General features: G+C 41.9%; 1 protein-coding gene across 2 annotated transcripts; it reads right to left on the reverse strand.

The window, feature by feature from the left end:
- Positions 1–309: 309 nt before the first annotated feature.
- rad23aa (RAD23 homolog A, nucleotide excision repair protein a) lies at positions 310–12,760 on the reverse strand. Of its 2 annotated transcripts, none has more exons than XM_034142251.1 (9): positions 12,544–12,760; positions 10,165–10,326; positions 8,520–8,716; positions 7,605–7,648; positions 5,869–5,996; positions 5,428–5,515; positions 4,266–4,396; positions 2,958–3,122; positions 310–1,358 (listed from the first exon to the last, which is right to left on the reverse strand). In XM_034142251.1, exons 1-9 carry the CDS (start codon positions 12,607–12,609, stop codon positions 1,245–1,247), a joined length of 1,095 nt encoding a protein of 364 aa, XP_033998142.1. In that variant the 5' UTR covers positions 12,610–12,760; the 3' UTR covers positions 310–1,244. The 2 variants fall into 2 exon arrangements, with proteins under 2 accessions (XP_033998142.1, XP_033998141.1); XM_034142250.1 differs by having other exon boundaries at positions 7,605–7,651.
- Between the last annotated feature and the right edge of the window lie 10,062 nt (positions 12,761–22,822).

Here is a 22,822-nt window from a genome sequence, read left to right on the forward strand (position 1 = left end):
TGAGTACTTCTACTTTTACTCAAGTATAAGATCTGAGTACTTCTACCACCTCTGACTAAATATTTGGTTTTAGTTTCTTTTGTATATTTAAATTTGGTGTAAGTACTTGTCTTTATTATTTTTTAAAGTCTGTAAAGTTTGTTTTTATCAGTTATATCTTTGACTTTCTCTCACAACTTATCCCTGGTGTTTATGTTTTTGGACACCAGATGTATTCCCTGTATGTGTGAACGCACCTGGTGATGAACCCGTTTGTGGCGCAGTGAAGGCACAGTGTGATGGACGGACAAAGTGACAGAATAACCAGACTCTTATTTGTCAGTTTAGTTCCCATTCCCCCCCGCAGACAGACAGACAGACAGACCCAGCTAACATCTCCGCTAACGTGAAGCTAACAGAGAAACACAAGCAGTTACACACACTGATAATGTTGTGGCGGCGCAGCGTTACACACTCACATCCGTTTACAAGATTCAACTGTATCCAGCCGCACACACACACACACATACACACACTCATCGCAAACCCCCCCACCCCTCCCAGTCCCTGGTAGAGTGGTGCAGGAATGAGTCTTCAAACAGGAAATGAGTCAGCATTTTATCTTTGTTCCCTCGTATGGATGTTTTTGGTTGTTGTTAGCTTAAAAGTGTCTAAATGAGACGACTAAACGGCATCACCCCCAACATTAGCCGCCTCTAGCTTAGCCTTTAGCTTAGCCTCTAGCTTAGCCTTTAGCTTAGCCTCTAGCTTAGCTTAAATATGGCGATCGCGAACAAGTGTCTAAATGAGACGACTAAACGTCATAACGCCCAACGTTAGCCGCCTTTAGCTTAGCGTTAGTGAAGTCATGTGACATTAGCTTTTTACTTTGCACAAATCCAAAAAGGGAAAATCCCATTGGCTCTTTCTAGATGGAACAAGCGATATGCTGCCTTCAGGGTCCACTACAGAAATCAGTCATCCCGGCACCACTCTACGCCACAAAGCGCGTCTAAAATCAGATTATATTTCATTTTTTCTCCCCGGGACGAAGCCCACACACATTCCATTGGAATTCTCGTGGATTCGTCGCTTCCTGCACAGGATTTTATGATTTGTGTGTGTAGCGTTTAAACCATAACCCCGTCCCTCCCTCACCCCTCTTCCTCCCCTCCTGTGGAGCGGTGGCTGTACAGTAAGTGTGTGGGGGGGGTGGGGGGGTGCAGTCTTTATGGGAGGAGGGGCGAGGAGCAGGAAGTGGATGTTCAGTCGTCCTCCAGACCCTGGTTCAGGAGGAAGTTGGCCGCCAGGTTCTCGTTCTTCTCGCAGGCGAAGTAGGCCTGAATCACCAGAGCCTCGGGGAAACCCAGCGCTTTTAACTGAAGGAGGGAGGAGAGAGAGAGGGGGGGGGGGTTAGTAACATCAAGATGTGCTATAACAGGAGACAAAACACAGACCCCCTTTCACACCTGCTGAGCGAGTGCCAGATTAAGCACCAGTTCTTGTTTCCACCACAGTGGAGCCGGCTTTAAAAAGTGTGTTGGGTTAGGATCACATGTGTATTTGATAATGTGGAAGTCAGTCAAAACTAATCTCAGTTATCTGGCCCTAAAGCTGGGAAGACCTTTCAGATTTAGCAACAATTGTCATACAAGAAAAAACAGATCTAATAAAGATTTTTGTTCTTGAATCCACTTTTTTTCATTCCCAGGTCGTCACAGGCATCACTAAACTGCTCATAAGAACCAAGAACCAATGTGTCAGGCTTACGTGGGACTAGGGCTGTGCGATTATGGCAAAAATCATAATCACGATTATTTTGGTCAATAATTGATATCACGATTATTAAATACGATTATTCATTGACTTTAAAAAAACATCCATTTATTGAACTTTAAAACAAATAATAATTTGAACAGTATTTTTTTAACTGTTGATTACCCTGAACGTATAATTCAACTGAAAAACCAATACAAAAATAAATGATACATTTAAATAAATAATATCAAAATAATAAATACCAATAAACAAGATCAACAAATATTTTGGAGCGCACTTCCCCAAGCTACTAGACATATATAAATATGATAAATACAAATAAATTAGACTAAAATTAATTAGATCAAATATGTTGCAGTGTCACAACCAAGCAAAGCTAAATAATCGTTTTTTTCTATTATGTTGTTTTCAATAATTGTGGCAGGCCAAAAATCGTAATTGCGATTAAAATACGATTAATTGCACAGCCCTACGTGGGACCCTGAGAAAAGTGACAAGACCGCGACCACACGCTGCTATAAAGTGAGGCAACACTAACCAGGCAGAGTGTGTGATGCTTTGTTTTAACCGTACTTTTAATGACCATCCGTTCGCCGTTATTTCCCGTTGTGAAGACCAGCACACTGCCCCAGACCAGCACACTGCCTCAGACCAGCACACTGCCTCAGACCAGCACACTGCCTCAGACCAGCACACTGCCCCAGACCAGCACACTGCCTCAGACCAGCACACTGCCTCAGACCAGCACACTGCCTCAGACCAGCACACTGCCTCAGACCAGCACACTGCCTCAGACCAGCACACTGCCTCAGACCAGCACACTGCCTCAGACCAGCACACTGCCTCAGACGTTGTCTTTATTATATTTTATCATATGGAAAAGTACGCCGGTAAAATGTGCCTGTGGAAAACGGCTTATGCCACAATATGATAGCAACAAGTAGTCAAGATCGTCTGATTAGCTCCGGTTGCTATGCCAACATCACCTGTCTAGTACCGGAGAAACTTTAATAACGTTGTGATGCCAAAAAGCGTCAATTCAGACTGAAACGCGTTCACTTATGGAGATGGGGGATATTTATCAGCTGCTGTGTGACAGTCTACAGTTGACATATCTACACTGTAGCTAATTAGCTAATCTACAAATGACAATAAAAGCCTTGAAAACTGTTTTGGTTTTTTCACTCTGTGTTCCTCACCCTCTCGATGGCCTCCTTCTCCTGAGGTGTGACCTGGATGTAGCTGACGGGCCCCCCCCCCTCCTCACCGGCGGCCCCCAGCTCTCCCCCCTCCGGAGCCGCCTCCCCCCCCTCCACCGGCTCGTTCAGCATCTGGATGAACAGCTCCTGGTGCTGGCTGATTTGCTGAAAGGAGGAGAGAGAATCACAGAGGAGTAAAAGACCATTATCTGAGTGACTGAAACGCACTCAAAGCGTAACATGAAAATAGTCAAGTCAAGTTAAAGTACCTCAAGATTAGAGTACTTCCTTACATCCCACCACTGTCTAAATATGAATGTTTAATTGTATGTTTAATTGTATTCATCTTTAATCTCCTGTTTTTCACTCTGACCCTGTTGCTGTATGAACCACTACAGTTCCCCATGGGGATTATTAAAGGTCCACCTTATCTCATGTAGGGGGAATGGAAAGAGGCCATATTTGTAGTCCCTCTGGGCTGATTTGATACATTTTTGGTCTCTGGATCATTTGGATTTGACAGATTGGTTATTTATTTCAAACCAAACCGTCCACAGTAGAGATAATGACTTCCATCTGCTGCTCTCTGTGTCCAATGGTAGCAACACTGCTCATGGAAGTCCATATCATCCCACAAAGAGACTACAAATATGGCCACATTGTGGTTAAAACTGACATTAGTGATCCTAAAAATGTCAGAACTGGACTCAGCATCCTCAATAACCCACAAAAACACTCAGACACTTCCCAAATCAGTCATTTGTAACCATTGTCTGCATAGGTCCACTCCTACTGCTATTCTTTTTTACTTTATTTGCCCCTTTTGTTTGTTTACCATGTAAAGCGGCCTTGGGTCCCTTGAAAGGCGCTAATCTATATAACATTACATTACATGTTAGACGCTCTTATCCAAAGCGACTTACATACTCAATACTGTGGACAATCCCCACAGGAGCACTTTTGGGGTGAAGTGTCTCAACGACACAACGACATGCTGACTGCAGTGGGGTTTGAACCTGTGACCATCTGATCCCCAGACCAAGGCTCTATCCACTGCGCCACACGCCTCCCGTTATAATGCAACTTATGCTAATTGCCCGACACATGCAGGTTAGCATCCAGCAGCTTCTATGTGCTGGGGACCCTACTGTACATTTCTATCATAAAACGTTGGGGTACTCAACATTTCTGGAGTCACTAAACCGGCAACTAAACTATCCCCCACTGTGTCTGCTGGGTGTGTTTCTCAGGGGGGGGTGTGTGTGTGTGTGTGTGTGTGTGTGTGTGTGTGTGTGTGTGTGTGTGTACCTGTAGGAGTTGAGGGTTCTCTCGGCCCAGCTGCTGCAGCAGGGCGGGCAGCAGGGCCGGGTTCTGCTGGATGGCCGTTCTCATGTGCAGGAACTGAGGCTGAGTCCGCAGGAATGCAAGTGGGTTCTCTCCTGAAGACGGACACAAAATATTCAGTTTTACATTCATCAAATGTCTGGCATCTCGTTATTGCAGTCCTAATAAAGTGCTGCAGGGATTGCTGAGAATAATCTCTGTGTCAAACAAACATTTATGATACTTACACGTTTAGTTCAGCAGGATCATCTCCACATATTAACACCACTTTGTGATTTCTGAAGTAAGAAGCTGACGTTGCGCTATAAAGGAACTTCAGCACGGTCACATAACTTCACATCACCACCGCTAAGCTAAAGGTGGCTAATGTTGGGCTATAAAGGAACTACAGCACGGTCACATGACTTCACATCACCACCGCTAAGCTAAAGGAGGCTAATGTTGGGTTATAAAGGAACTACAACACGGTCACATGATTTCACGTCACCACCGCTAAGCTAAAGGTGGCTAATGTTGGGCTATAAAGGAACTACAACACGGTCACATGACTTCACATCACCTACGCTAAGCTAAAGGTGGCTAATGTTGGGCTATAAAGGAACTACAGCACGGTCACATGACTTCACATCACCTACGCTAAGCTAAAGGCGGCTAATGTTGGGCGTGATGACGTTTAGTCGTCTCATTTAGACACTTGTTAGCAACCTCTGTTTTTAAATTCACCAGTGGGGTATTTTCTGACATATTTTATGACAACCAAAATCACAAAGGACCAATTCCTGCACCACAAACAGTCAATATGCAGCTCCACAGTTTGGTGATACTAACAAGTCTTAACAACAATTTTTTTCACATGACATGGCAGAGGAACTGTCCCAGGCCGGTGACTCATCTGCCAGGAATCAAGTAAAGAAGAACACCTTTTATCCTGCTCAATATGTGGAGATTATCCTGCTGAACTCAACGTGTAAATATCATAAACGTTTGTTTGACACAAAATCACAGGGAGGAATCCCATTGGACCAGAGAGATGCTGCCTTCAGGGTCCAACACAGAAATACAACATCCCTGCACCACTGTTTTCTGTTTGTTTTTCACACAGTGCATGTATTTGACTGCTCCTCACCCTCTGCTAGAGACGGGGCTTCTGTGGGTCCGGAGGCAGGGGCCGGTGCCGGGGCGTTACTCTCCTGCACCGGGCTGCTGGGGAGACCCTGCAAACACAACAACACACACCTGTCAATCACACACACACACACACACACAGTGCTTCTTTATGAAAAAAAAAAAATCATACACTACACAAATGATTACACAAGGGGGCTGCCTAAGAACAAACAGAGATGTAAACAGTGTGAGCACGATGGACGTTACTCTGATCAGTGTGTGTGTCTGTGCGTGTGTTCCTATGCGTGTGTGTTAGTGTGTCAGTGTGTCTGTGTGCGTGCGTGCCTGCCTGTCATCTGTCTGTGTGCGCGTGCCTGTCTGTCTGTGTGTGCGTGTGTGTGCGTGTGTGCATGCCTGTCATCTGTGTGTGTGTGTGTGTGTGTGTGTGTGTGTGTCTCACAGTGAGCAGGTACTCCACAGCTCTGTGGGGGTTGTTGAAACTCGCCCTGAGTGCAGCGACCACTCTCTCTCTATCGTAGCCCATCGACATGATCTCCGTTAGCATCGCCTCGTACTCCGCTCCCGTCACTGAAAACAACAACACACACACACGGTAATTAAACTACTATTTATGTAAATATATTTAACATGTTCATAAAAATGCTCAACTTTTTACTGTGAGATCTTGTTTCAACAGTTACTGTATACCTTTATGTTTGCTGTATTATTATTTTAATTTGTATTTTATCTTTACCTTGTGTGAATCCTGTCTTTCATTCCCCAAGAGGATAAATGAAGTTCCATCTTATCTGATCTTACTTAAAAACCTTAATTCAATTCTGATTTACAACTTTTTCTATGCAAAGGTCGAACGATAACAAATAGTAAGAACCAAATCTTGAAAATCGTTCAGTTTGTAACGCACGGTTTGGCTTTTCACGAGTAAAATGTGAGCATTTTGAAGGTCCTCAAAGCAACGTGTTTCCAATAATGTAATATGGAAAAACATTGTCCCTTAATAACAACAACAATCCATGTGTCTTCTTGTTTACCAGCTTTATATGAACTTTGATATCATGTTTTCATCATGATTATTTAGTGCTAAGCTAGCTTGTAGTTGGCTCCACGTCTGGTGTGACAAACAAACATGATGACGTATTGTTCTATTTAAAATACAAAAACAGTATTGGGTTTTCATGAGGGATTGTGTAGAGGGAACACCAAATTATGTTGACAAATCAAGCATTTTCAAACATATTTCTAACCTTTAAAATACATCGTTAAAAACTGAGCATCTTCAAACTTCAAAAAACCTGATAACCAGGAATACGATGAGCTTTAATAACAGCACGACTCTTTCTGTTATATATTCTATAAGTAGTGCACATAGCAGACCTCTGTGGCTCCACAATAAGGGATGTCGTACTTGTGTCCCCGTCTAAATATAGAAACAGTGCCGCTCCCTGACTCATAGCAGCAACAATGTTTTGGAGCAGTAAAAATAACCCAAGTTTTACACAAGAAATGTACTGCTGTGATCGTGACCTATTAATAACACTGACAATACAGGGGTGCATAGAAGTCCTATTCCTGTGCTGGTCCCTGAAGGCAGCATCTCCCTGGTCCAATGGGATTTCTCCATGTGATTTTGGATTATTGCACGAACTACAGCACGGTCACATGACTTCACATCACCACCGCTAAGCTAAAGGCGGCTAATGTTGGGCTATAAAGGAACTACAGCACGGTCACATGACTTCACGTCACCACCGCTAAGCTAAAGGTGGCTAATGTTGGGCTATAAAGGAACTACAGCAAGGTCACATGACTTCACGTCACCACCGCTAAGCTAAAGGTGGCTAATGTTGGGCTATAAAGGAACTACAGCACGGTCACATGACTTCACGTCACCACCGCTAAGCTAAAGGTGGCTAATGTTGTGCGTGATGATGTTTAGTCGTCTTATTTAGACATTTGTTAGCAACCTCCATTTTTGTATTCACCAGTGGGGTATTTACTGAAGTATTTACTGAAGTATTTACTGAAGTATTTAATGTAGTAGAACAAAGATCTCTTCAGCTTGTGTTAACCACAGACCTTATTTCAAGATAACAACCAGAAACACATTCAGAAAACTATTGACCTCCAGACCAAGGGACAGGAAGTGATATAATGTTTTATTTATTTGTTACTTACCGAGCGTTGAGGATCCGTCCAAACCCTGCCCGGCGGTACTGGAGCTGCTAAACATAAGACAAATATCAGAAAACCGACTAGGGCTGCTCAATTAATCGTATTTTAATCGCAATTACGATTTTGGCTTGCAACGATTATGAAAACAACATAATCGAAATAAAACGATTATTTATTTATTTAGGTTTTTCAGTTGAATTATACTTAAAGTTCAGGGTAATCAACTGTTAATTTTTTTTTTTAAATAAATGGTTGTTTTCACAGTAAATGGATAATCGTTTTTAATAATCGCGATATCAATTATTGACCCAAATAATCGAGATTATGATTTTTGCCATAATCGAGCAGCCCTAAAACCGACACGATATTTCTGTGATGTCGATGAGCAAAGCAGTAGACACCTATAGCGCATACTTTCCCCCAAAAAAACCACTACAACACTTGGTCATTGATTCATATTCTGATATCTGATGAAGGACAGTCCGACTTGAAAAACTGTTTCGTTAGCGCCACTAACCCCAGTTTCACTCCATATAAAAATAAGTTCCTTTCTTTATTTCCTGCTTCTTTACACATACTCTCTCCAGTACAGGTTAGCTCTGAGTGTTAGCGATGCTTGCTAATGTAAACACAGACCATATTACGTCCAAAACACATCGTGCATTGTTTCTGATAGCAATGTTTCTGATAGGCCCGTGGGTGTAAAGCCCGCCCACATTTTAGTAATGTCGTCATGACCGCAACAAATCTGGATCAGCTCCGTTTTTCCCCCGGTTTTTAGAGATGTGGGTACGGAGGAAAAGAGAGGGTTTTATTTTCTGACACACCGGGGACACATGGTGATGTAGAAAAGACGTAAAAAGGTGCATTTTGCATGATAGGAGACCTTTAAATAACAAACACACACGCAGTAAATACCTGGCGGGTTGTGGTGGTTCTGCGGCGGCGGCGGCACTTGGCTCCCCTTTGGCCTCCTGGTCGGGGGGGATGGGGGCAGCTGCGGGGGTCGGAGCGGGGGTCGGAGCCGGAGCAGCTGCTGATGAGGAGCCAGAGTCCTCAGCGGGGGGTTTGGGAGCCTCTGAGGCCGGGGGCGAGGCGGCAGCAGCAGGTTTAGCCTTCAGGGCGATAGAAAACACAACCATGTCAAAAAGACAGGCATCACGAACATGTCCGACAACTCTTTAACACTTTGAAACCCAGGCTGGAGAGTTTCCTTTTTGCTGCTGCTTTTAAATGTTACTAAAAAAACAGTGATGTTAGACCGGGATCACGAACATGTCCGACAACCGTTACCACTTTTAAATCCAGGCAGGGAGACTTGGTAGTATCTCACACTGCACTGTAACTGTTATTCATGGGTTTTATACCTGTGTTATTCTATATTATAGTCTAGCTGCAGCACTGTGAACCCTGATATGTGGAGTACCCCACATAAGTATGATAGAAATGTACAGTACAGGTCTCCAGCACATAGAGACTTCCGGATGCTAACCTGCATATGTTGGGACATTTTTACAATTAGCATAATGTGTGTTAATTGGCATTAATGTGACATGTGTGGACAATAGTTTTTGCCAATTAGGAAAAAAATTTAGTGGTTTTGGGGGTTATTGGGGATGCTGAATCCATTACTGACATTTTCAGGATCAAAAATGGCAGTTTTAACCAGAAAGTGGACATATTTGTGCTCTCTGTGGGACTCACAATAGCACTCTAAGAGCTGGCAACCAGACTATTAGCTTGTTTTATTTTTATTTTATTCTTTAAAGGTGGGGTAGGTAAGTTTGAGAAACCGGCTCGAGATACACTTTTAGTTATATTCCATGGAATGCTCTTAACATCCCGATAGCAATGAATATCTGAAGTGCTTTGACAAAAAATCCATAAAAAAATGTCATCTGTGGAAGCCGTAGTACTGTAAAAAGCACGACCAATCATCTGAGCCGGCCCGGCTAAAATAACTGGATGGCCTACCTGCCTGTCAGCCTACCATCTGAGCACAAACTTATCTCGTGCCCTCATTGGTCATGTGCGCGTTCGTGTGTGTTGGAGGAGGGGCTCTATAAGGAAGTGGCAGATTTCTTCCGGCTGTGTATTTTCAAATTCTAGCGCACTCGAGCCGGTTTCTCCAAAATTACCTACCCCACCTTTAAATGCTATTTTATAATGTGTTTAGGCTTCACTATCTCTTAACGCTCTTTCAGTTTTGTAAGGCACTTTGAATGGCCTTGGGTTGAAAGGTGCTGTATATAAATTAATCAACTTGCCTCGATATTCAAATCCTCGAAAAAGACATGAATAAAATGAATTGTTGACAGGTGAGCTGAGAAAGGTCCAAAGACTACTGATTTATGGACACCCCCCCCCCCCCCCCCCTTTCCCTCTTTATTATATATTTGTGTTTTGTCCTGTTAGTCTGTCCAACACTAAACTGAACACTAGTAGCTTTGAACTGTTGAACATGTCTAACTGTGGTTCCTATCAATGTACCAAATGTATTTTCTATGTGTACAAAGACACCCTGTTAACTTCAGTGATTTCTGCAGTATTGAGCGTGTCTTACCTTGGAAACCATCACCACAACGAAGTTCTTCTCGTCAATGTTGTAGTCCTGGATGGGCGTGTCATCTTGCAGGATCTTCCCAGCGTAAATCAGCTTCTGCCCGGAGACGGGGAAGCTGTCTTTCCCTCTCTCTGCTTCTATCTTCTCTTTTAAGGCCTTCACCTGATACAGGACAGATTAATCAGAATCAATAAGCATCAACATTGAAGCACTTCCTTATGGTCTCATCGGTAGCTGTGATTGGCCCTTCATTTGGGTCTATTTGACAGATAGTGTATAGATATGTTTCACTGTCAATTTTTATATTTTTTACTTTTAGTTGTGTTTTTTTTATATTTTATGTTTGTTTATTTTCCACTCTTTCATTTTCACTTGTGCAATGCCTTGTTTACATGCTGCTGTGACGTAAACAAATCAAACAAACAAAATCCCATACCCATAGTGAAATATAATAAACTCTTAAATCAGACTTTACTGACACTTTAACTATATTTAGATGATAATACTTTTCTACTTTTACTTGAGTAACATTTTGAATGCAGGACTTTTACTGTAACAGAGTATTCCTACACTCTGGTACTTCTACTTTTACTCAAGTACAAGATCTGAGTACCTCTACTTTTACTCAAGTACAAGATCTGAGTACTTCTCCTTTTACTCAAGTACAAGATCTGAGTACTTCTACTTTTACTCAAGATTTGAGTACTTCTACTTTTACTCAAGTACAAGATCTGAGTACTTCTCCTTTTACTCAAGTACAAGACCGGAGTACTTCTACTTTTACTCAAGTACAAGATCTGAGTACTTCTACTTTTACTCAAGATTTGAGTACTTCTACTTTTACTACAAGTACACGATCTGAGTACTTCTACTTTTAATCAAGTACAAGATCTGAGTAATTCTCCTAAAAAAGATTGTGAAAGTGAATTATCTGAATGATTTCCAGTTAGTGACAGAAATACTTCTTAAACTGCTGTTCAGTTAACGCTAGCCTTGTTAGCTTCACGTCACAGAAGTCAGCATGCTAACAAACTGACGCTACTAATTATTGTCATTAGCATTAGCAAGGACAATCACATCGTAGTTTGGGAAGCTGTGGCTCATCACAGACGTTACTGCATCCATAATATGTCACTTAAAGTGTTACTGAAGAGAAGGGGAAGCTAAGAAACCATGACACACACATTTAGAGCGGACAGAAATCCAGTGACTTTGTTAACGGGCTGTTTAGCAGCTAGGAAGCTAACAGGCTAACAAGCTAACTGTTGGTGGGCAGGTTTTCAGAATCAGATTCCGTTTTATCAAGTCGGGTTTTACACATAGAAGGTTTGCTTTGGTATATGTGGTTCAAACATAAACACTGTAAGGAAATAAGTTGAAAGATTAGGTAAACATGTAAAATAAAGTACTTTTAAGAAACTATTTAGCATTAAAAAAAGAAGACAGACAAGTATTTACACAACATTTAAATATACAAAAGCAAACAAAGACACAGAAAAAAGAATACATAGATAGAAAAATAGTACTAAAGCTATTTGAAAAACAACAATTTAAAACGGTCTAAACAACGCTGTCGTTTTTTTAATAAATAGCTTTAATTATAGTACTATTTCTTTCTTTCTGTGTCTTTGCTTACACCATTTATACCAAAGCTAATTCCTTGTATGTGTAAAAACCTAATAAATAAATAAATACACCTGTTTCTTAACTCAAACCAAACACAATCTAAAAATAAATAAAACCAATCTCTATCCCTCCCAGGTTCAGACAGATAGCTTTGTGATTTAAAAAGAACCATTAATACCAACACAGGACTGAATAAAAAAGGAATAAAATCAAATAAAAAGTAAATGTAAATAAATAAAAATAAAACAATAAAATCTAAATAAATACAAATAATAAAAAAGGAATAAAATCAAATGTAAATAATTTAAAATAATGAAAAGGAATTAAATCTTAAATAAATTCTAAATACATACAAATTATAAAAAGGAATAGAATAAAAAATAAAAAATTATAATAAAAAGGAATAAAATAAAATAAGGTTGAAGGCCAAATTAAAAAGGTGGGTCTTGAGTTTGCTCTTTAAAGTATTCACACTAATCGTTGAAGTCCAAATAAAAATGGTAATAAAACCCATTTCATTGCTTCATTTTAACAGTTATATTTTAATAGTTTTTTATAATAGTTGTATTATTTGGTCCTTTTTTCTTCTTTGACTGTGTTAATGTATGCACCTGAAATACACCAAGGCACATTCCTTGTATTTTTACAGACTTGGTACTAAACCTGTTTCTGATTCTGAAGGAAATCTCTCTCTTAGCATGTTAGCATGTTAGCTCGTTAGCATGTTAGCTCCTGTTAGCTACTGTTACTCACCGTCTGAACGGGATCTATCTCTATCTGAATGGTTTGCTGCTGCAGGGTCTTCAGAGTGATCTGCATGGTGGCTTCAGGTCGACGGGGAGTCGTAGCTCACTATGCAGTTAATTTGTTTTTAAAGTAAGATAACGACGAGCTGAAAAATGTGTGTATCCATGAGCACTCAGCAAAACGCCATCTTTGGTGGTGAGCAGGCGAGAAGGTAGGTACGAGATCTCGTTCTGAGCAACGAGAACACGCGGAGTGCTGGTTATCACCTTTTAGTATGGACATCTTGAAAGGACTTCTAACTCAAATTGCAGATATATTGAACTTTGAAGCAAAAGTCATGCAAATGTAATTACTTCAGGAATATATTTAAAAGAAACTTGATTGTACGTCATTACATATTTAATCTGCTTCTATTTGATATGTGTATTCTATCCTATTTATCTTTTATTTAATTTATTCCTGAATGGAAAATCTGTCACAAAACTCAACTTGCCCCAGGATAAATAAACAATAAAACTGAATCAATAAATACAGTCTAAATGTGTTGGATCTTCTCTGTTTGCCAGTGGAAGGAGAAGTACAGTACTGCGATCTTGTACTTGAGTAAAAGTACTCAGAAAAGTAGTCATTTTGTGTAGATTGGTCCATTCAGAATAATATATATGACATGTTTTATAATGATTGATCATCATTAAAGTGTTCTCAAAGCTGGTAAAGGTGCAGCTAGTTTGAATGAGTTTGTATACTGCAGGGTAGCTTGTGGATTTACTCCAGGTGGAACTAAAGTCTGATTTAACACTTGATTATATTTCACATCATTCATCCACATCTGTAAAGTAACTAAAGGTATTAAATACATGTAGTGGAGGAAAAGTACACCATTTACCTCTGAATTGTAGAGGAGTAGAAGTACACAGTATAATAAAATGGAAATACTCAAGTAGAGTATAAGTACCTCAATATTGTACTTAAGTACTTGAGTAAATGTTACTTCCCAACTCTGCTGTTTGCACATTTCTACATATGTTTAAATCTGCAGGAATCTGTCGTTCTTGTTAGCACCACACACACACACACACACACACACACACACACACACACACACACACACACACACACACACACACACACACACGCACGCACGCACACGCACACGCACACGCACACACACACACACACACACACACCAGCAGGGGGCGGTGTTTGTTTACATTCAGACACACTGCAGGTAAACGCCACAGAGACTGGAAGGCATTTTAAAATATAAAAAGCAATAAGTCAATAGGTTTTTCTGAGATGATGCTTTATGTATTTAACTAGTGTTTATCAGAGTATTGACAGTGTGCTAATGGTGATAATAAATCCAGAGATGGCATAACTGCTCAGTACTCGAATAATGTCATATATATTTAATACAAATATATCACACATGGAGACCACCTTTCTGCAAGCACTTCTGATATGTTTTGTACATTTAGCTGATCATATTTCTGAATACTCTAGCACTGAATGTTGGTGTTCAGTATTTAAAGGTGCAGTTTGTCATTCCTGCCGTTAGGGGTCTGTCAATCCACACAACTGAAGGAGCGTTGCATCATGGGAGTTGTTGTTTTTATAAGTAAACAACCACCATTGCCAATTAAAGTCTATCTGACATGAGGTAATGTATTAAAGCTTATTCACAGTAAAATTAGTAACTTTCTGTATTTAGTAACTGTGTTAATAAACACAGGTTATGTGTCACTTGTGTTTTTAATACCTGTTTTTATTTGTGTTTGTGTTTTTGGATTGTGAAGCACTTTGTGTCACCTTTTGTGTATGAAAAGTAAAAAATAGACTTTGATTTTAAGCTCACATAACGGTCTATCAATCCTTATACCTGGAGGAGCGTGGCATCATGGGAGTTGTAGTCTTCTTTGTTAAACTACATGTCATTTTGTTAGACGCTTTTATCCAAAGCGACTAAAATACATTCAGTACTGTGGACAATCCCCACAGGAGCAATATGGGGTGAAGTGTCTCAGGGACACAACGACATGCTGACTGCAGTGGGAGTCGAACTTGCTATCCCCTGATTTTAAGTCCAGCACACTATCCACTGAGCCACAGCCACCATGTCCAATGAAAATCTACTATCAGAAAGAAACAATGGTAAAAAACGAGGTAATGTATTAAAGCTTATCCACGTTACACTTAGTCACATTAGGCGCGTTCACAACAAGTACTTTGCCGTATTTAGTGTCGGCACTCAGTGGCACTGAAGCCTTCCGAGTAAATCGCCAGAACGCCGACACCTCCTCATCTCCACCGCTCCCATGTTTTCTTTTGTGTTGCCATAAGTTAGTCTCTCTGCGTTTGTGCGCTGGGCGAATGCTAATGCTAATAATGCTAATGCCAGTAAAAATAATAATAAAATGGCAGCTCTACAAAACTTTTCAGAGTTTTACGGGGCACGGTTTGCAATTCGCCCAACCAATCAGAACTGGGGCACTTTTTTCCCACAGGAAAGTACCATCTCTCAGCAGGCACTAAAAACGGGGGTAAACGTTCCCGGCACTAAGTAGTCTTTTTGGTGTGAACGCGACATAAGGGGTACTAACGGAACTAAACACGGCTATGTCCTTTTATTCTAAGACATTGTTGTAACTTTAACAATATCTTTTGGCTTTTAATCTAATTGTATTTCATTTTTTATAATGTTATATATTTTTCTGCCAGTTTTTGGAGTTCTGTTGGTTTTAAGTGTTTTTTATCAATCAGCAAGGTATATTTATTTCATGTTTTGTATCATTTGTTATTTATAACCTGGGAAGCGGGGATGTATTGTTTTTATACCCCAACGCAATACACTTGTGATATTTACTTTAGATGGTGCTTGTTTGCAGTAAACATGTCAGCACTGTTGTTGTTGTTGTCCTTAGTTTGAATCTTTATTGCACTTATTGTAAGTCGCTTTGCATAAAAGCGTCAGCTAAATGCTCTGATGTAAGATAATTGGTTGTATTTGTGGCTTGTGCATGTAAAGTGCTATATTAAAAAGAAAATAAGAATACAGTTAGATATTTAGCAAACGCAAAGTATAGTTAACATATTTTACATGTATTCCAAATATTTCACCCCGTTTGAAACGTGTGGGATAATGTAAGGAAAAGACATGAATATTTTGTTGAATTTTAAATATGTGACCTTTGAAAATGAACGCTGTGGCAGCTGCTGCAGTAATGTAATTAAGTATGTAACCCTTCTCAACACGGATGTACAAAGTGCTTTACAGTACAGTACACAGGACACAATTCAAAGTACAACTATAAAATGTAGAATAAAAGGCATAAAAACAGCAGCAGGTAACACATAGGATAAAACACCAATGAAAGACAGCTACTAACTCACCTCCTCCGGCGACCCAAAGGCCTGTTGGAAAAGGTGGGTCTTTAGCTGCCCCTTAAAAACCTCTATTGAAGCAGAGGTTTTTAGTTTCTGGGGGAGTTCGTTCCAAAGCCTTGGGGGCCACCGCCTCATAGGCACGGTCCCCCTTAGTCTTTAGCCTGGTTCGGGGCACCCTTAGGAGGCCTTCAAATCAAATCAAATCAAGTTTTATTTATAAAGCGATTTTTGGTCGAGCCAAAGTGCTGTACATGTAATAAAAACACATTACTACAATCACAATAAAAGACAATAAATTACAACAGATATATATAAACAAAAATAAAAAAAACACAAGGAAAAGTCAGGAGTCGTGCTCCGCTCTAACTAGAAAGCCAGAGAGAAGAAGTGTGTTTTTAGTTTAGATTTAAAAACCCCTAGGGTCTGGGCCGACCTCACATGGAGGGGCAGAGTGTTCCAGAGCCTCGGGCCAGCTGCTGCGAAGGCTCGGTGCCCTCGGGTTTTGAGCCTGGTCTTGGGCACTACCAGCAGCAGCTGGTCAGCAGACCTTAAAGCTCTGGCTGGGCTGTAGCGCTGGAGGAGTTCGGCTATATAGGACGGAGCCAGCCCATTTAGTGCTTTAAAAACAAATAAAAGGATTTTAAAATCATTTCTGAACCGAACTGGAAGCCAGTGCAGTGAGGCCAGAATTGGGTGATGTGGTCACGCTTTTTGTGGCCAGTCAGCAAACGTGCAGCTGCGTTTTGGACTAGCTGCAGGCGTTTAATTGAGGCCTGGTCCATACCCACATACAGAGCGTTGCAATAGTCCAGTCTTGAGGTAACAAAGGCGTTAATAAGCCTTTCTAAGTCTTTAAAAGATAAATACGACTTGGTTTTGGCCAATAGTCTTATTTAAAAAAAGCAGGATTTAACTACGGTGCTGACCTGCTTGTCGAATTTAAAAGTGCTAGTGAAGGTCACTCCAAGGTTCATGACCGAGGGGAGGATGTTTTTTTTGAGAGAGCCCAGAATATCAACCGGAGAGGCTGGAGGTTGGGGTCCAAAAAAGATGACCTCAGTCTTGCTCTCGTTGAGGTTGAGAAAGTTTTTGCTCAGCCAGGATTTTATCTCTGCTAAGCAGTCCATCAGCTGCTGTAGTGAGTGTTTGACATTTTCTTTGAGAGGCAGATATATCTGTACATCGTCGGCGTAGCAGTGGAAGGGGATGTTATGTTTTGTGAGAATTGAACCTAGGAGCAGTATGTACAGTAGAAAAAGGATGGGGCCCAGAATCGAGCCTTGGGGAACCCCACAGGTAAGAGGGGCTTTGGCAGAGGAGAAGGCACCTAGCTGTACCGAAAAGCTACGGTCTGTCAGGTAGGACCTGAACCATGCAAGGGCAGAGCCTGTGATGCCAGCGGACTGTTCAAGCCGTGACAACAGGATGCTATGGTCCACAGTGTCAAAGGCAGCTGTCAGGTCTAACAGCACCAGGACAGCTGGGCTACGTGAGTCGGCGGCTAGGAGCAGATCATTAAAAACTCTTCAAAGGGCTGTTTCAGTGCCTTGCTCAGAGGACCTCAGGGCCCGGGTTGTGCTGTGAGGGTGGATCAGGTCATTGATGTAGGCGGGGGCTTGGCCATGGACAGCTCTATATGTGAAGACCAATACTTTGAATTGGGTTCTGAGATGGACAGGGAGCCAGTGCAGGGCAGAAAGGATCGGAGTGATGTGGCATGTGTTTTTGGACCGAGTGAGTAATCTGGCTGCAGCATTTTGGACCTGTTGTAACCGGTTTATTGATGTTTTGTTGAGGCAGGAGAAAAGGGCATTGCAATAATCAAGCCGGGATGAAATAAAGGCATGGATAGCCATCTGCATTTCTGCGTTGGATAGAACCCCCCAGGGCTTGTAATGAAGTAATCAGAACACAAGCCTTTTTATGTTATTTATTCAGCCTTTGTCTAATTTCTGCACCAAATGACACATTCATGCACCGGCTGTGACCACCATTGCAACATGAATATTTTATCATATAACTCCTGATCGATCGCTCACTGCCAACTTTCTCTCCACTTCCTGTTCCTATAGGCCTCCTTTCTCTTCCTGCCTCTTTTCCCTCTGTCCTCGCCAGATTTCTGCAGGTGTTGTTGAAAGGAAGGACCCGAAAACAACCGAGGAAAGTGGAGAAAAGACGAAAGAGAGGAAGGAGAGCTGGAAGAAGAGGACGAAGGAAAGGGAAAAGGAAGAGATAGGGGAGACAGGGAATCCCTCCGTGTGTGTGTGTGCGTGCGTGTGTGTGTGTGCCTGCGTGTGTGTGTGTGTGTGCGTGCGTGTGTGTGTGTGCCTGCGTGTGTGTGTGTGCGTGCGTGCGTGCGTGTGTGTGTGTGTGTGTGTGTGTGTGTGTGTGCCTGCGTGTGTGTGTGTGCGTGCGTGCGTGTGTGTGTGTGTGTGTGCGTGTGTGTGTGTGTTTGTGTGTGTGTGTGTGAGGGGACGGTGCCCTACATGTGTGTTCATCTGGGTTAATTCTCAAGGACAGAAACTATTAAAGATTAACAAGGAACCACCATGTTTTATTGAGACAAGCTGCATCCGGGGGCACATGGCTCTAAACACAGACCTACTTTAAAATGTCTTTGTGTGTGTGTGTTTGTGTGTGTGTGTGTGTGTGTGTGTGTGTGTGTGTGTGTGTGTGTGTGTGTGTGTGTGTGTGTGTGTGTGTGGGGGGGGGGGGGGGGGGGTGTGTGTGTGTGTGTGTGTGTGTGTGTGTGTGTGTGTGTGGGTGTGTGTGTGTGTGTGTGTGTATGGAGTTCTTCAGTTGTACCTTCTCTAGGTTGGCTTCACATTAATGCACGATTTTATGTCCATTATGGAGGAAATCAGCCGATAGTCAATATGAAAAATCAATCTGCATTCTTGTGATTTAAAGAGGCCCTTTTCTGCTTTTGGGGTTTTCCCTTTCCATTAGTGTTTTCTATATGGGTTTTGTGGTCTGCAAAGGCTAAAAACCCGCTGGAGTTTTCTCTCCCAAGGAAGATTTTTGAGCAAAAATGGAAAAACTAAATTCAGTATTTGAGTTCATATCTGAAAATCGAACCTCTTCTCGTTTTTGAGAAGCTCAAACTACGTGAAATAACTTAAACACGCACCTTTTAAAGACACTAAAGCAAGTGAGTGATGCTATTATAATCTTTAGTTGTCTTCTGGCACCTTCAATCGATTTCTGTTTAAAGTAACGATAGAACAAAAAGTGCCAGGCTTATCACTTCAAGGCCTCCGCATTTCACTGAACACATTTCACAGATATAATAAACCACCACACACACACACACACACACACACACACACACACACACACACACACACACACACACACACACACACACACTCCAAAGCAGGACAAAAACAACAACCGTGTGTTTAAAATCATTTTTAATTGGGTAGTAGGTGGAAGTACTGTCACTCCTCTCTATCCTCTGAGAGAAATCTATTCTTCGACAGGAACTCCCCCACAGTACAGTATCATCTGCATAGCTACGATATCTCACACTGCTGAGTGTGCAGCAGTGTGTGTGTGTGTGTGTGTGTGTGTGTGTGTGTGTGTGTGTATGTGCGTGTGCGTGTGCGTGTGTGTGTGTGTGTGTGTGACAGTGCTGTCACCAGTTCAATGAGTGAGTCATGTATGCAACCCACAGGGATTCTTGTTAATTTGAGGCTTCTGAGACCTAAGCTCTTCACACAGAGGCACAAACTCGCCGTCTGTAATATAATACATTTAATATGTTTCTGTATCAAAGGATTCAAAGGCTTCATTTGTCATTATGCACAAGTTACAGCAACGTTTTAGCCTTGAAAATCTAAAGTATCAGGCTAAAATAAAAAGACACACAAAAAATAGAATAGTGTAAAAGACATGATTGTGCATTAAGTATAAATTAAATAAGCACATTTTCTTGGTGGCAAAATAGTGGTACTACAAAATCCGTTATAGAGTTACGCAGGGTTGATGTAGTTTGGTTGGCTGATCCGGAAGTTAGCATCTCCCTGGTTGCGGAAAATAATCTCTGTGTCAAACAAACGTTTATGATACTTAGACATTTTGTTCAGCAGGATAATCTCCACATATTAAAGGTAGGGTAGGTAAGAATGGAGAAACCAGCTCGAGTGCGCTAGAATTTGAAAGTACACAACCGAAAAAAATCTGCCCCTTCCTTCAGACTTCCTTACAGAGCCCCTCCTCCAACACACACGAACGTGCACATGACCAATGAGGGCACGAGATAAGTTTGTGCACAGATGGCAGGCTGACAGGCAGGTAGGCCATCCAGTTATTTTAGCCGGGCCGGCTCAGATGATTGGTCGTGCTTTTTACAGTACTACGGCTTCCACAGATGATATATTTATATATATTTATTGTCAAAGCATTTAATGTATTCATTGCTATCGGGATGTTAAGAGCATTCCATGGAATATAACAAAAAGTGTTTCTGAAGTGAATTACCTACCGCACCTTTAACTCCACTTTGTGATTTCTGAAGTAAAAAGCTATGACATGATGTCACCACCGCTAAGCTAAAGGCGGCTAATGTTGGGCTATAAAGGAACTACAGCACGGTCACATGACTTCACGTCACCACCGCTAAGCTAAAGGTGGCTAATGTTGGGCTATAAAGGAACTACAGCACGTTCACATGACTTCACGTCACCACCGCTAAGCTAAAGGAGGCTAATGTTGGGCTATAAAGGAACTACAGCACGGTCACATGACTTCACGTCACCACCGCTAAGCTAAAGGTGGCTAATGTTGGGCTATAAAGGAACTACAGCACGGTCACATGACTTCACGTCACCACCGCTAAGCTAAAAGTGGCTAATGTTGGGCTATAAAGGAACTACAGCACGGTCACATGACTTCCCGTCACCAACGCTAAGCTAAAGGCGGCTAACGTTGGGCTATAAATGGACTACAGCACGGTCACATGACTTCCCGTCACCAACGCTAAGCTAAAGGCGGCTAATGTTGGGCTATAAAGGAACTACAGCACGGTCACATGACTTCACGTCACCACCGCTAAGCTAAAGGTGGCTAATGTTGGGCTATAAAGGAACTACAGCACGTTCACATGACTTCACGTCACCACCGCTAAGCTAAAGGAGGCTAATGTTGGGCTATAAAGGAACTACAGCACGGTCACATGACTTCACGTCACCACCGCTAAGCTAAAGGTGGCTAATGTTGGGCTATAAAGGAACTACAGCACGGTCACATGACTTCACGTCACCACCGCTAAGCTAAAGGTGGCTAATGTTGGGCTATAAAGGAACTACAGCACGGTCACATGACTTCCCGTCACCAACGCTAAGCTAAAGGCGGCTAACGTTGGGCTATAAATGGACTACAGCCCGGTTTTGATGATTCGATTGAAAGCAAGAGTGAAAAGCTGAGTTTTAGGGCTTTTTTAAAGGATGTTAGAGTGTTGGCCTTTCGGATACGAATGGGGAGGGAGTTAGCTTCAGCAGACCTGACGAGACAGGTGGGGGTGTGTGGTTGGATGAGGTCACTGAGGTAGGGGGGGCCAGGTTGTTGATGACTTTGTATATAGGTGAATAGTAATATTTTGAAGTAAATCCGGTGTTTGATGGGGAGCCAGTGGAGGTCGTGGAGGATAGGGGTGATGTGGTTTGAGCGTCAGTCGGAGGTGAGCATACGGGCAGCGGAGTTTTGGACATATTGCAGTTTATTGAGGATGTAAGCAGGTGAATCATAGAGAATGCTGTGACAGTAATCCAGTCGGGATGTTATAAAGACATGGATAAGAGGGAAGGTCTGATACGGGCAATGTTCTTGAGGTGAAAGAAGGCAGTTTTTGTGACCTGGTCGACATGAGGGAGGAAAGTGAGGGTGGGGTCAAGGATGATGCCCAGGTTACGGACGTTGAGGGTTTGACGTAGTGTCGTCAATGTTTAGAGAGAAATCCTGGGTGGATCAGGACAGTGAGTTTGGGCCTATGATGATTATTTCAGATTCGTCGCAGTTCAGTTTCCGGAAGTTGTTTTGCATCCATGTTTAATGTCAGTGAGGCAGTTGGTGAGTTGGGAGTTTGTGAAGGTAACAAATACTTTTTGTTGAGAGGTAGAGCTGGGTGTTTCATCGGCATAACAGTGGAACCAGAGTTAGTGGTGACGAAGGATCTGTCCAAGTGGGAGGATGTAAATGATGAAGAGCAGGGGACCAAGTACAGAGCCCTGGGGGACGCCGTGGGCGACTTAAACGTTGGGGGATTTGCTGTTGTTGATGGAAATTAATTGTTTTCTGCCAGAGACATATGATTTAAAATAGGTGAGGGCGGTACCAGTGATGCCAATTAAGGACTAGAGGCAGGTGATGAGGATGGACTGGTTAATGGTATCGAAGGCGGTGGTTAGGTCAAGGAGGATGAGGATGGAGAAGAAACCAGTCAGCAGAGAGGAGAATGTCTTTTGTGACCTTGAGTAGAGCAGTTTCAATACTGTGGAGAGTGTGGAAACTGGATTGAAATTGTTCAAAGGGGTTATTGCTAATTAATATTATATATATAAATGAAAATTGATATCTCTCTCTGTCTTTGAGTGTGTATTTTCTGATCAAATTCAGATGTTTTATTATGAACACTCGTGAGTGTTGTGCAAACTCTGACACAACTTCATAAGATCTGTATCAACCCTCAGCATCGGCGTCTCATTGGTGGACCGACACATGTGACATCTTTATTTCATCATCAGTGGAAACTTTGAAGGGTTAGGGTTATCAAGTAATCTTTGGGTTTTTGACTGAGCCACACTATACTTACTTACTTTCCCTGAATGTGTACTTCTCTATATTGTTATTTCCTTTTTATTTTAAATACTATGAGCACGCACCAATGTGTGTGATTGTTAGT

Source organism: Trematomus bernacchii, unplaced genomic scaffold (assembly GCF_902827165.1).
Source record: "Trematomus bernacchii unplaced genomic scaffold, fTreBer1.1, whole genome shotgun sequence".
Classification (NCBI taxonomy): domain Eukaryota; kingdom Metazoa; phylum Chordata; class Actinopteri; order Perciformes; family Nototheniidae; genus Trematomus; species Trematomus bernacchii.